Source organism: Lolium perenne, chromosome 6, assembly GCF_019359855.2.
Source record: "Lolium perenne isolate Kyuss_39 chromosome 6, Kyuss_2.0, whole genome shotgun sequence".
In the NCBI taxonomy this organism is placed as follows: Eukaryota; Viridiplantae; Streptophyta; class Magnoliopsida; order Poales; family Poaceae; genus Lolium; species Lolium perenne.
In genome coordinates, this window is record NC_067249.2 from 34,642,404 (window position 1) to 34,655,081 (window position 12,678).

At 44.8% G+C, this 12,678-nt stretch overlaps 1 protein-coding gene across 2 annotated transcripts; it reads left to right on the plus strand.

Annotated features, from left to right (window-relative positions):
- Window positions 1–5,364: 5,364 nt before the first annotated feature.
- On the plus strand, window positions 5,365–8,736 carry LOC127308370 (GATA transcription factor 20). 2 transcript variants are annotated; one of them, XM_071821578.1, is made up of 7 exons: window positions 5,365–5,893; window positions 5,989–6,075; window positions 6,169–6,281; window positions 6,370–6,498; window positions 7,123–7,228; window positions 7,958–8,029; window positions 8,339–8,736. In XM_071821578.1, exons 1-7 carry the CDS (start codon window positions 5,459–5,461, stop codon window positions 8,441–8,443), a joined length of 1,047 nt encoding a protein of 348 aa, XP_071677679.1. In that variant the 5' UTR covers window positions 5,365–5,458; the 3' UTR covers window positions 8,444–8,736. The 2 variants fall into 2 exon arrangements, with proteins under 2 accessions (XP_071677679.1, XP_051195135.1); XM_051339175.2 differs by having other exon boundaries at window positions 5,367–5,893; window positions 8,336–8,736.
- Window positions 8,737–12,678: the final 3,942 nt, after the last annotated feature.

The following is a 12,678-nucleotide window of genomic DNA, read 5'->3' on the forward strand; positions in this document are numbered from 1 at the left end:
TATTGTACTAAAATTCTTATTATATTGTAACTTTATTATATTCTTTTTGAAGTAAGTAACTTTATTATATTATTGGGACTAACCTATTAATAGTTGCAAAATTGCACAATTTTTTAAAAACTTTGTTGTGTAGGAATAGGAAAATATGGAAGAAAACCGGTCATTACGTGAAATCTGGAGTTTCATGAAATATGTCCCTGCATGATACTTTTTAAAGATCGCCCAAATAGACCCGAAGATGGTCTCAAATGGAAAAGGTACAAGAGATAGAAGTTGTGGAGAATTTTTGAAATTTAATTTCACGTGAAGAACATACCAAACGGAGTTCGTATGCGACATTGACGCCCATTTTACTGAAGGGTAGAGAGGCAGTTTCGGAAACCTAAAAATTGGTGACGTGATTGACACAAACGCTTGCCATATTTGATTGATTCGTCCAAGCCACGACTTTATGGACTAAAAAAGTACAGAGGGAGTCGTAGGAAGGTTTTAGAGGTGTCCAAGAACCTTTGGATCAAAGGAGCATCAATCTCATGCCAAGACTGCATCTTCACCTCTATATATTGCGGGGAAACCCTTGTTTTGGAGGCTCCATCCATTGGGACGAAAATCCTCCTCCTTGGCAGGAGGGGGAGAACCTCCTAAACACCAGCACCAAGTCCAAGTAATAAGAAGGGGCAAGGGTCCGCTACCCCCAAGGGTAGCCGCCTCCCCTCCAAGAGTCGGGCCGCCGGGGTGCGGCCGTCGGGCGCCGCCGCCTCTCGTGGCCACCGCCACAGGGATCTTCATCGCCATCTCCTCCATGGGCTGCACCTCTTCATCAACTTCTACATCAACATCTTCATCTACTCTTTGTAATCTCTTGGCAAACATGATGTGTATTGGAATCTATCAATTTCCCATGGTATTTTGTGTCTCCATGTCTTTGTTTGAGTAGTGACTTGTTCATGCCAATTGTGAGATAGTTTGTGATGGTTGCATATAAGTATTCGTTATCTTCTAGGATGATCTTTTGTACTGATATATGAGTGCACACATATGTTGGGGGATGCATAAGGTTGTCACCGTTGCATGTTGATAGGGAGAGGGACAACGAGAGCTGACATAAACCTTGTCCTAATTCTTAGATGCATGTTGTATTAATCATGATTAATCAAACATCGGTGGTTGGACTTTATGTTTTAATAATTCCCTTATTTGCTCTTAACTGGCCTTGGGATCAATCACTAGAGGTGTATTTGCCCATATCCATGGCTACACCTATCTATGGCTCATCTCTAGAAGAAACAACAAAAATACTATCTTTGTGCTTCACTAATTATGACAACCACACAAATGAAGTAGCAATTTGCTAGAACACCTTTTCCCTTGAGTTATCCCACTTCACTTCACTTCATATCACTTTACTTTCCTTGCATTAGTTTTACTTCTTGCATTTTAATTTAATCACTTGTAGTTTCATAGTAAAAATCTCTTCACACACACATATGATATCTCCTAGATTTGCATAGAAGGCCATATAAGTGGGTTATAGGGATTTAGAGAATAGATAGTTTACCTTTAACTCCTCATCGGTTCGACACTCAAATACTTATCGAATTGTACTGCGATGATCCCCAACACTTGGGAGTTACCATCATGATATCTTCCTTATCTAATTAGTTCTTTGGATCCTCTGATTGCTTGCTTCATTCTTATTAACGTTCTATTTGCAATCTTTTATCCTCAATATAGTCTGATTTTCTCCAAGTATTTTGTCGTTGGCTCTGCGCATTTTATTTCACTCGTATGCACGCATTGGGGAGGAACTCATACTATATTGGTTGTCTATATTCATCCATTTTGTCACTTGTTGATAGTGGGGGTGAAATTTAGAGGGTTTAAGAAATAGTTTAGTTTATACTTGAGTTTGGTTTGTGCTTAAGTGTTTTGCCTGTCATGCATTCTATCTTTTGTGCCTTATGTGGTTGGATATATAGTGGAAACTCCCACGAAGGTTATGCTTGGCAATGTGTGCAATGAAATTCAAGTTCAACACACATGCATATAATGTTGGGGGGTTGCTCTAGATATGTTGGTTCTAATCACATCTCTAACATTAATTGTATTTTGTGTGAGTTGAATCGGTTTTGACATGGGATATTAGCTTTGTGTTACTTGACCATATCAAATACAACATCTTGTATACAACTTATTCTTGGATAAGTTGCATTATTTTTTTTAATATTCATTATATAAACTCTCTTGTTGAGATTGTCATCAATTAACAAAATGGGAGAGATTGTAAGGGTGCATTGCCCCAACATGTGGTTTTGGTAATTAATGGCAATCAGTATGACCTATATATTTTCATTGAGTTTTATATGAAGGAATATTACATAGGTAATGTTTGTAGTCCATATGTTGGATTCAAGTATGGATGCCATGAAGATAAAGATATACCTTGACTATTGGCATCAAGATCTTGAGAGTTTGATTTCAAAAGAAGAATTCAAGATATGGCCCTAAGATGGTGTCATGATAGACTCATGAGTTGAGCTATAGTTTACAAAGGTTTAGATCACGCAATCAAATAAATAGTTTGTTATGTACCTCAAGATGTTATGAAGAGCATGAGGACATACAAGGTTCACCAGGACTAAGAGCAAAGATTGGATTTAAGTTGGTCAATAAATGGAGCATAAAGAATAAGTACCACATGCATGTATCATGTGATCTTGTGGTATGGTAAGACTTGTAAATTATGATTTGTGAACTAACCTATCATATATGTGTATTTGTGTTTTCTATGGGGTATCTTTCCATGGGCATGCATCAAAAGTAAGATCTCATATCCCATTAGAGGATGACATAAAATGGTGATCATCATCAAGGTTGAGAAGGGAAAGTTCATGATGAGAATATCGAGAAGATCATGCTTGAAGCTTGCGGTCCATTTAGTGATAATGGGCATGTGAAGATGTTCCTTAATGAATCTATCATATAGTGGTGTATGGGGAGCAAACTATGAGTCTTCACGAAGCAACAATGATCAAGTGCAACACTCCATCTTGAATGAAGCATGAAGCACCAGCATCAAGGTCAAGCAGGATGAGCAAGGCAAAGGTATGGCCTTTCTAGTTCTTCCTTTGACCGGTCTCAAGGTAGTTGTTGGGAGACCGGGTTATAGGATAGATATCCTCACTATCAAGAGGGGCTTACGGTTGGATAACTTGATCACATCATCATAGGGAGATCAAACCTTTGCAGACTTTACATCTTCCTATCTTGTTGCTTCTTGGTTCTTATCTGTGTGAGATTCTTAAGAAGCCCAAGTTCATCGAAAACAGAATTCATGTGCATCTTCTATTGTGTTTTCAAGGTTGGGGGTTTTATCGGTTCTTCGCTTTGGGAGTTTTGACATCTCTCCACCTTTTGATCCTTGTTGGGTTTTAAAGTCTCTACTAGATAGAGCTCGTTCTTAGCTTTTCAAAAAGTCCAAGTTTGCTAAAATCAACGTCTAGAGGCAAAAGTTATCACTGTCTTCATATGCTTAGTTTTCTGTCGGTGGGCAATCCGGTCTCGCCGTGCTTGGCACCGGAATTAGTTTTCCCATTCCGGTGTGACTAGCGCCGGAACGTCCGGTCTTCACCGCTTCCCACACTAGAGCTCACCGTAATGACTATTTCAGAAGCATTTTCTTAGTTGTAGTGCCCATTCCGGTGTGGCCGGGAGCCGTGCACTAGGCTGGGGACCAGGAAGGTCGGCGTGGGCGACAATTTGTCTGGCCCTGGCACTGACTTTGGTCGGGTTTTACCCAAACGGTCAAATTCCTTTTCCTATAAAAGAGGTTTTTTCCCAACAGTTCTTGGGCAAGAAATTGACCTCCATTGCTGACCCTCTTGAGCTTGCTTCCTCTCCTAACCATCCTATGATCCTTTCATCTTTTTGAGGGCTTTGAAAGAGGATGTCTAAATCTACAATCCCCACCAAACAAATCCTCCTATAAGTGAGGGGAACCCCTTGGATCTAGATCTTGGAGTCATTGGTTGACCTCCACCATTGTTCTCCCCCCTAGTTTATCCATACCATTTGTTACTTTGGTGCAATTTAAGAGAGAAGAATTTGAGCACTTTTCTTGGCGTTCTTGCTTTGCATCCTTGCACAGGCTTGTTGGTGGCAGTGTGAGTATCAGAATAAATCCTCACCGCTTAGAGCACGCTCCATAATGTGCAGTCTAGGAGCCTCTGATTCTTCTCCGGGTCTAGTGGAATGTTGAGAAGTCTATGCCTTTATTAAGTTTTAATTTATTAGGGTCACAAAGGGCATGCCTTCAAATAAACTTATGATGGCGTTCTATACTATATCAAGGGTTTGACGATCATTTGTAGGTGTCTTCCTCATAGTTTTAGATTTAGGACTATAGAAGCATCAAACTCTCGTGGATTAAAGACTATTGCATCTCGTAGAGACAAGAGCCGAGCGTTGCGTGGTTGGACACTTGGCTACATTATTTAATCAATCAATTTATTTTTATCTCTCAAGCGCTCACCTAATAGCTCACGTTTTGTGGCTGCTATAAAGGGTAAATCTATGGCGCTCGCCACGACTCCACATCCCTGGTGCCTGGTGCCTTCAACCAAAAGAAGAAACTGCCAGATAAACCTTGGTGCCCCCTGGCTGGGTCTTACAAAGTGGATGATAGTTCGGCAGGTTCGAGTATGACTCTACGCGATGATTCTGGTCGTATATTTTTCTCTGCATGTCGGTTTCTGTTGCACCGTGAAGGCGTTGGAAGCAGAAATACAAGCATGTTTGGAAGGACTGATGCTAACCCTCCAATATCGCCAACTGCCAATCATCATCGACACCGATTGTTCCTAACTGGTTACGACGGTCCATCATCACTATCTTGACCGATCATGAGTGGTGCATCTATTTTTGGAGATTAAACGCTTATGTAGCAGAGATAGAATTTGGAAATTTGTAAAAGTGGATAGGTCACATATTAGGGTTAGTCACTATCTCACTAGTTTAGCGAGGACAGGAAGCAGAAGTGGTGTATGGCTAGGTTTAGCCCTGGTATCAAGCTTCTAGAGCTAGAACTTGAACATCATGTGACCCTTTATAAGTAATGAAATCCCCCTTTATTCGCAAGAAAAAACGAGGAAGCTGCTAGAACTAAACTTTGGAGTACCCAAGTTGGAGGATTAAATTCCTCAAAAAAATTGGATGATTAAAAATGGACTTTTTTCGAAGAAAGGGGAAATTGTTTTTTCTTTTTTGCGATTATCTCATGCCCCACCTGTCATGCCCTGAACTCTCGGCGTGCGGTTGAAAAGAGAGCAGCGAAAAGTGGTACAAATCGAACGGCCAGAATAACCCACACGCGCGTCACCGTCCACAGACTGCGGCAAATAGATCCGAGGCTCCTCCTAGGGTTCCACCCCCATCGTCCGATCCGATCCCGTCCCCCACCATGAGCGGCCATCACGACGCCACCAAGCCATACCAGCCCCGCCGCGGCCCGGAGCGGCCCCCGCCGGAGCAGCCGGTCGGGGAGGAGGAGGCGGCTGCTGCGGCCGCGATGGCCGAGCTGCAGCCGGAGCCGGGGCCGATGGAGCAGTACGAGCCGCATCTCGAGCACGAGGAGGAGGGGGAAGATGAGGAGGAGGAGGAAGAAGAAGAGGGGGAGGAGGAGGAGGAGGGAGAGGAAGGGATCGAGTACGGGTACGACTATGGCACCGGGGAGGCCGTCTCGATGGACGCGGAGGGGGCAGCAGCAGCAGCGGCGGCGGCGGAGCAGCACGCGGCGATGGCTCCGACGGCCGGCGTGCAGCAACCTCTGCCGCAAACGCTCACGCTGTCGTTCCAGGGCGAGGCGTTCGTCTTCGAGAACGTGTCCGCCGAGAAGGTGCCGCCTGTCATCCCTCCCCTGCGTTTTTCTGTCTATTGCCTACCCTGCCCTATGTGCTTAGATTGCTTTGAATTTGGTTAACTACTCCGCAGGTGCAAGCGGTGCTCTTGTTGCTTGGAGGAAAGGAGCTCCCACCAGGATCAATCCCGGGGCCGTCGTCTTCCTCGCCATACAGAAAGGTTAGACCTCTCTCGTTGAGCTATCCCATTTATCCGTTGAGAAGCTTCCGTATCATGTGGCGCTGATGTTATCGTGTGTATTCTCTGATACAGGCCATTAATTTTTCACACCGTATGGAATCACTGATGAGGTTCCGCGAAAAGCGCAAGGAGAGGAACTTTGATAAGAAGATCCGATACTCTGTTAGGAAGGAAGTTGCACATAGGTCAGTGCTAGCTTGGTAAACATACAAGTCAGCTTCGCCCTTTGCATACCGTGTTATGATGCCATAGATACTTCTTTCACATTTGCAGGATGAAGCGCCATAAAGGTCAGTTTACATCGTCAAAAGCAAAGGCCGAAGAAGGCACATCTGGTGTGAATAATTCAGATGGTTCAACGAATTGGGGTGCTGTGGAAGATCGGCCTCAATCTGCTTCTGTGTAAGTCTGCAAACTGCTGTACTATGTTTGATACTCTCTACTAGTGTATATATGGGTGCTTGAAATTGCTTTATCTTGATGATTCTATAAGTTAAGAAGGAAGGAAGGATGATATTTGCATACAAACAGGTGCTCTATACAGATTGTGAATGATCCTTGTATTGTTGGAAATTAGCTTTGGTGTGATATCCCATATGCCTATAACCAGGAGTTTACTGTTGGTATTTACAAACGAAATTAAATTTGTGGTTTATTGATCTGGTCTAATGTTGTTAGTTGTCTGGCTTTTCGTTGGCTCCATATCACTCTCTCATACTCTTGTGTCTCTACAAGGTTATTCCACCAGCTCATGATACATATAACTGAATTCAGTAAATCAAAATGCAAAACTTAAAGGCATGCATCGCTCGCTGTTACTAAGTCTAGCACTTCTATCTCATCCTTTCTTGCTAGTTGATTGTAACTTGTCGAAAAATTAGCTCGTATTGTTGGAAGTGCTTCTGATCAATAGATGATAGTAGATGCTCCCTGCACACTTTTTTTTTTGTACATGTCACTATTTATTTTGATGCCACAAACTCGCTTCAGAATACAAAACGGTAACAGTTCTTCCAATTCTTTCAGATGTCAGCATTGTGGTATTAGTTCAACATTGACACCTATGATGCGTAAAGGACCGAATGGAACGAAGACTTTGTGCAATGCATGTGGACTAATGTGGGCAAACAAGGTAATTAAATGCTTGAGGGCATTGTGTTAGTATGTTTCTTGATCTTAGTGCTTGTACGGCTGTACCAATATCAGTAGCAGGTTGTGTTGTTGCACAACCTATATTATATAGTAAAGAAGCCTTGTCCCCTTTAACATTAATAATATGAGGCTATCACTTAGTTGTCTAGAGCCCGGCAGTTACAAAATATTCTTCAGTATGATCTGTTATGTTAGATTAGATGCTAATGCTCTAACACCATGTAACTTTTTTTTTTAGCTCTATCGCTTATAGGCAGCAGTGTGTTTGTTGTTTTTCCTCGTATACCAAGTGATAAGCTGCATGTTGTCAGTGATTTGTTTCCAGCTATAATCTGGTTTGTAATTTGAGCTATTTGGAGCATTTTTGAAGGATTTTTTTTTAGAAAAAAAGTGAATTACTGGTCATACATCTCTGACCATCTTGAAGCACTGAGTATATATAATCATGAAATTTTAACACCCCCGAAAGCTTTTCATCTGCCTATACCTTGCATAGGAGTGTTGTTGTATTTAGCTTTCAGAAGGGGTGGGGCTTGTCAGATCCACATTATGCTGTTTTATATATGCCTTTTTTTTGCACGATTACTACTTGAGTGAAATGATGTCATACAGCGAAAATCCTCACAATTTTAGCATACCTCATGCCTGACTTTGTAATTTTGATATTGTGATGTTAATGCATCTTCTCCAACGTGTTTGACCTTCCTAGGGTTTCTTGAGAGATGTTACGAGAAGTCCTCATGTGCCTTTGCAAGTAGTGCCAGCAGCAACCAGTGACGCTGTAAGTCTCCGGTTCTCTGCTTCCATTAGATTGACAAACTGCATCATCAGAGTTGATACACAGAACCTGAAATTGGAGTTGTGCATATACCGTTTTGTGGACTGATAGGAATTTCTTGTGTAAATACTTACATGAAACTACAACAAATATACATGTTCCTATTCGAATTAGAGTGTTAAGATTTTTTTTTTTCGAAGTACAAAGTCCAAACTTTATATGTTCAGATTTTTCTTACAATAAGGAGCCTCTTTCTTGATTTTGACCAGTTCAGTTGTCTTACCTGACACTAAATGTTGTGCCCTGCAGCAGAATGGAACCGCGGGAGCACCAATCGCCGAGCAGGAAACTCTCGCACTAGAAGCACCACCACCAGCTCCTGCTCCTGCTCCTGATGCCAATGGCCATGATTCATAGCCGTCAGGTGATGGATTCTTCAGAGGAGGACGCTGCATAAAAACTGGAGGCTTTGTCATATGGCACATTATGGACGTACTGATGAGCTTACTTTCTTGCTGCATGTGTAGATAATAGTATATAGGTCAGACATTTGAATCTTTCACAGATGACACTGTTAGCAACAGCGACATCCTCTACTGTATGGTTGCTTTGCTGTTTTAAAATCGTATGAGATGATACTGTGTCTGTTAGACAAATGACCCGAGGACAAGATTTTCTTTATTAACTATACATGAATATGGTTATACCCATATTTTCTCTTTTGTTCCCTTCTAGTTAAGGGCTTAGATAATAAAATAAGAGCCATTTGCCCCTGTGCGAACTTACCCATATTTTCTCTTTTGTTCCACTATGATCCTGCTCTAGCTCTGCCATTTCCGTTAACCACTATGGCTTGTTTGGATTCAGAGCTTTTTGAGAACTAGTTTCCCCCTAAACATGGTTTCTGGTTTTTAAAAAGTAAAAGGTCTCGCGAAGAAATTAATCCTATTTAACCACTATATTGTTGGGAGCATAAGGAAATAGAATAATCGTGAATTTGGGGCAAACACGTAATTATCATTTCTTAAATGATGGTGTATTCCATCTCAAGTTCTCAATTGACCATGTACAGGACGCTTATTAGGGAGCGCTAGGAATTTTTTCCCAGGCGAGCGGTAGTTTTGACGATGGATCCCGGCCACAGGCGCTTATCTACATGCGTCCACGCGAAAGGTTGCCCGTAGTGTTGTCTTGCGGCATGAAATACAATTATAGACGCTTACTCCGTTTTTAGTTTAGTTTAGTAGTGGATCCGAAACTGCTGATCGCCCCGGATGTTCAGCCTGGCTTCCATCGTTAGCGTCCCGTGTTGTACCTGCCTGGGTAAATTTGTTCAAACTTTTCTTTTGAGGAAAAGCCTTTGGGCGAGCTTTATTAAATCTCAAACACACTTACATCGTTTATAAGTTTTGGAAGCACAAAACTAGGGGGATCATCCCAGAAATGATCAACATGATCAATAAAACTATACCTAGCAAGCTTCATTAGCTTCTATATTACTTACAATGTTCAAACAAGATCTATCTAAACCCAGAGGCTAGGAGTCTACAATCGTCAAAGATTGTTGCAGAAGATGTAGCCGACCCCCTCCCTTAATGCATAGTCTAACATAGTTTCAATCACCTAGATATTATCATATTAAGAAGTGAGCCTAGCTCATTCGGTTAGGGAAGTGGATGTACAACCCAGCCACCCAGGTTCTAAGTCCCCACGGACCCCAGAATTGGGTTCTTATTATTAAAAAAAAAAATCACTGTTGAGCCGTATTCCTTTCAAAAAAAGATAATAAATTTGTTACCTCCTAGATGTTGAGCCAAACTCAAACCATCCCTTAATGCATATGCCTCCGCCATAAAAGGATCAGCCACACAGTGTATCTCCTTGCAACTAGCAATCATAAACTTATCATTCATATCTCTTGCTATAGCTCCCATGGCCCTTTTACTTGATCAATATCAAAAGCAGCATTAACATTAATCTTTATTGTACCTTCAGGAGGGTGCATCCATGATTCTTTCTTCCTCTCAATCGGTTTCTTCAAACTTTTTTGGCCTTGAAACATGGATGTACAGTATCACGGTCAAACTCGTAGTCGATCCACCAATACATCTCCATGGAACATCAACTTCACGTTTCTTATTTTTTTTGCTAATTTTCTAAATCCAAACAATAAGTTGTTGGATTTACCTTTTCCCGCCATTCTAATTTTTTTATACCCTAGTTTAGAATTTGACTTGAACTTAAAAATTTGGGGGATAAGTCCCTTGTCGCAAATGGTACTTACTTTTCTATTGGAATCTTAGTGTCTTGTAGAACTCCTATGTTCTTAGATTCCTTTAAATCATATGAAATGGTCTATTCCATCGAAATTTTGGAGGAAAACATAATGAGCTTTTCCTCTCTTGTTGCCTCTTTTTGTGTTGGCGTCTAAACAATACTTTTGAAGATTTCCTGTAATTTTGGTTTTCTAAAGCCTGAATTCATGACAATCCTTCTTTGTACTTATATGTTTCATATGGGGTTTAGATGTATTTACCATGTGGTTTTTGCTAGTTTGGTCATACCAAAAATATTCTTCCCTAGACTTTTCACCTCAACACAAATTTTGGATTGAGCAGTTCTGTCCGCCACCTTGCTCAGATACTCCTCTCCTTAGAAGTTTTAAAAATAATACTTAGCGCATCTTTGACTCGCATAATCTTAGAACGGAAAAATGCATATTGCATTGTCATGCTCATTCCAATTTCCAAAGCTACGCAAGGACTTTGCAAAGAGGTTTTGGTGGACAGTAGATTTCATATGAAATATACTGCAAATGATTCATATGGAATCCAATCCCACAAATCAAACAACCGGCGTATGGATTTTTTTTGAGGATGTAAATCTTGTAATATATATATATATTTAAATAAATCAAAGATGCCCTTAATTTTTTTGACCAAGAAAGATGCCCTTAATTGCTCCCATAAAAGAAAACTAAATAAAAGGAACGTCAAGGAAAAAATCACAGCGCACATCCTCCATGTCGAGGGGACTTTAGGGCATCTCCAACCGGGCGACCCATCCCGCGCCCGCGCGTCCGGATGGGTCGAAACGGACAAAAACGCGGCCTAGCGCGCGGACCCATCCCTAAAACGGATGGCCGTGGCGTCCGGATCGACGCAAACCCTGCCCAAATCTTGGCCGGGTTTGCGTGGCCGCGGACGCGAAAGGCTGGTCGCTCGCGTCCGTCCCTTGTCCGCCCCTGGCCCGCGTGTCATAGGCATAAATAATATTTTTCATTAAAAAGAACTCATTACATTTTTTTACCTACTACTTCTATCCTAAATACGGACGGGGCCGGCGGCCTCGCCGGCGACTCCTCGCTGGCTCGCCGTCGGGGCCGTGGATTTCACTCGACGCGGGCGGCCTGTACGCGTGAGGATTCCACTCCCGGCCTACGGGGCCGGGTGGCGCGTCGGCGGCGGCACGGCGGCGGCGCGCGGGCCTCCGCAGCGGACGGAGGCCGTCATCCTCCTCCTTTCCGTCCGCGCACCTCGGGCGCGCTCGCGCTCCGTCTCTGCGGCGGAATCATCCGCTTCCCGCATAGCTCCACCTCTGCAGAGCGGCGCGTTCCACGGCGGTGCGCGCCTCAATGCGGACGCGGCGGGGGCACGGGCCTCGTGGTTCTCTGCCGCCGGCGCATGCGCTCTTGCCGGCCGCGCTCCGCCGACTCAGCATCCTCCCGGCGCGCCGCTCGGGGACGGCATCTGGATGAGGTGACGGGCTGCTCGCATAGCGAGCAGCTCGTTCTTCCGGCCGAGGAGGTCGCCTAGCGGCGGCGGCCGGCCCGCCAGATGCCCTCGTGCTCCTTCGTCACGCGCGCGTGAGGTCGGCGAGTCGCTCCTCGATGGCGGCGTTGATGTTCGCCAGCGAGGTCCTTCTCGTTGACGGGCTCCTCCGCGGCGGCCGCCCTCCTCCGCGGCCTCGTACCAGCCGTCCGCGGTCTCGTGCCAGCCCTCCGCGGCCGCCTCCACCATCTCCGCGTCACCGGCCTTCGTGCCGCCGCCTCGCGCGACGCGAGCACCTCGTCGTCGGCGACCCACCGCGAGTCCGCGCGCTCCTCCTCCACCGTCCGCGGGAACCTGGCCTGGGCGGCGAGGGAGAGCTTGGCCCATGTGGCCTGCAGGGTGCGCGGCATGGCGACGGAGAAGGTGGAGGGGAGAGGATGGTGTTGCGGTCTGTGTGAGACCGCCGCCGTCTTTTATAGCCGGCGGCCTGGCGGGAAACTTGGGCGGTCGCTCGCGGCAATGGCGTTTTCGCGCGCGTGGGAACCTTGGTGCGCGCGGGAACTTTCCCGCGCGTTCCACCGCCCACCATGGCTGTCCCGTCGAGGCCTGCCATGGCGCAGCGCCGCGCAAGGAAGACGAACCACGTGGCGTCTCTTTGGGTCGCCGCGTTGGGCGCAGCGTGCGACCCAAACGGACACGCGGACGCGGGGCGCTGTCCGCGCGTCCGCTCGGGCACGCAAACGGCCCAAAACGGACGGCCCAGCGCGTCCGTTTGGGTCGCCCGGTTGGAGATGCCCTTAGATCCTTGAATGGCAACATTCCAAGCTGCCCCTCGGTTTTTCTTTGTCTTGCAGTATCGCCCTCGCTAGTTCCTCCTGTACC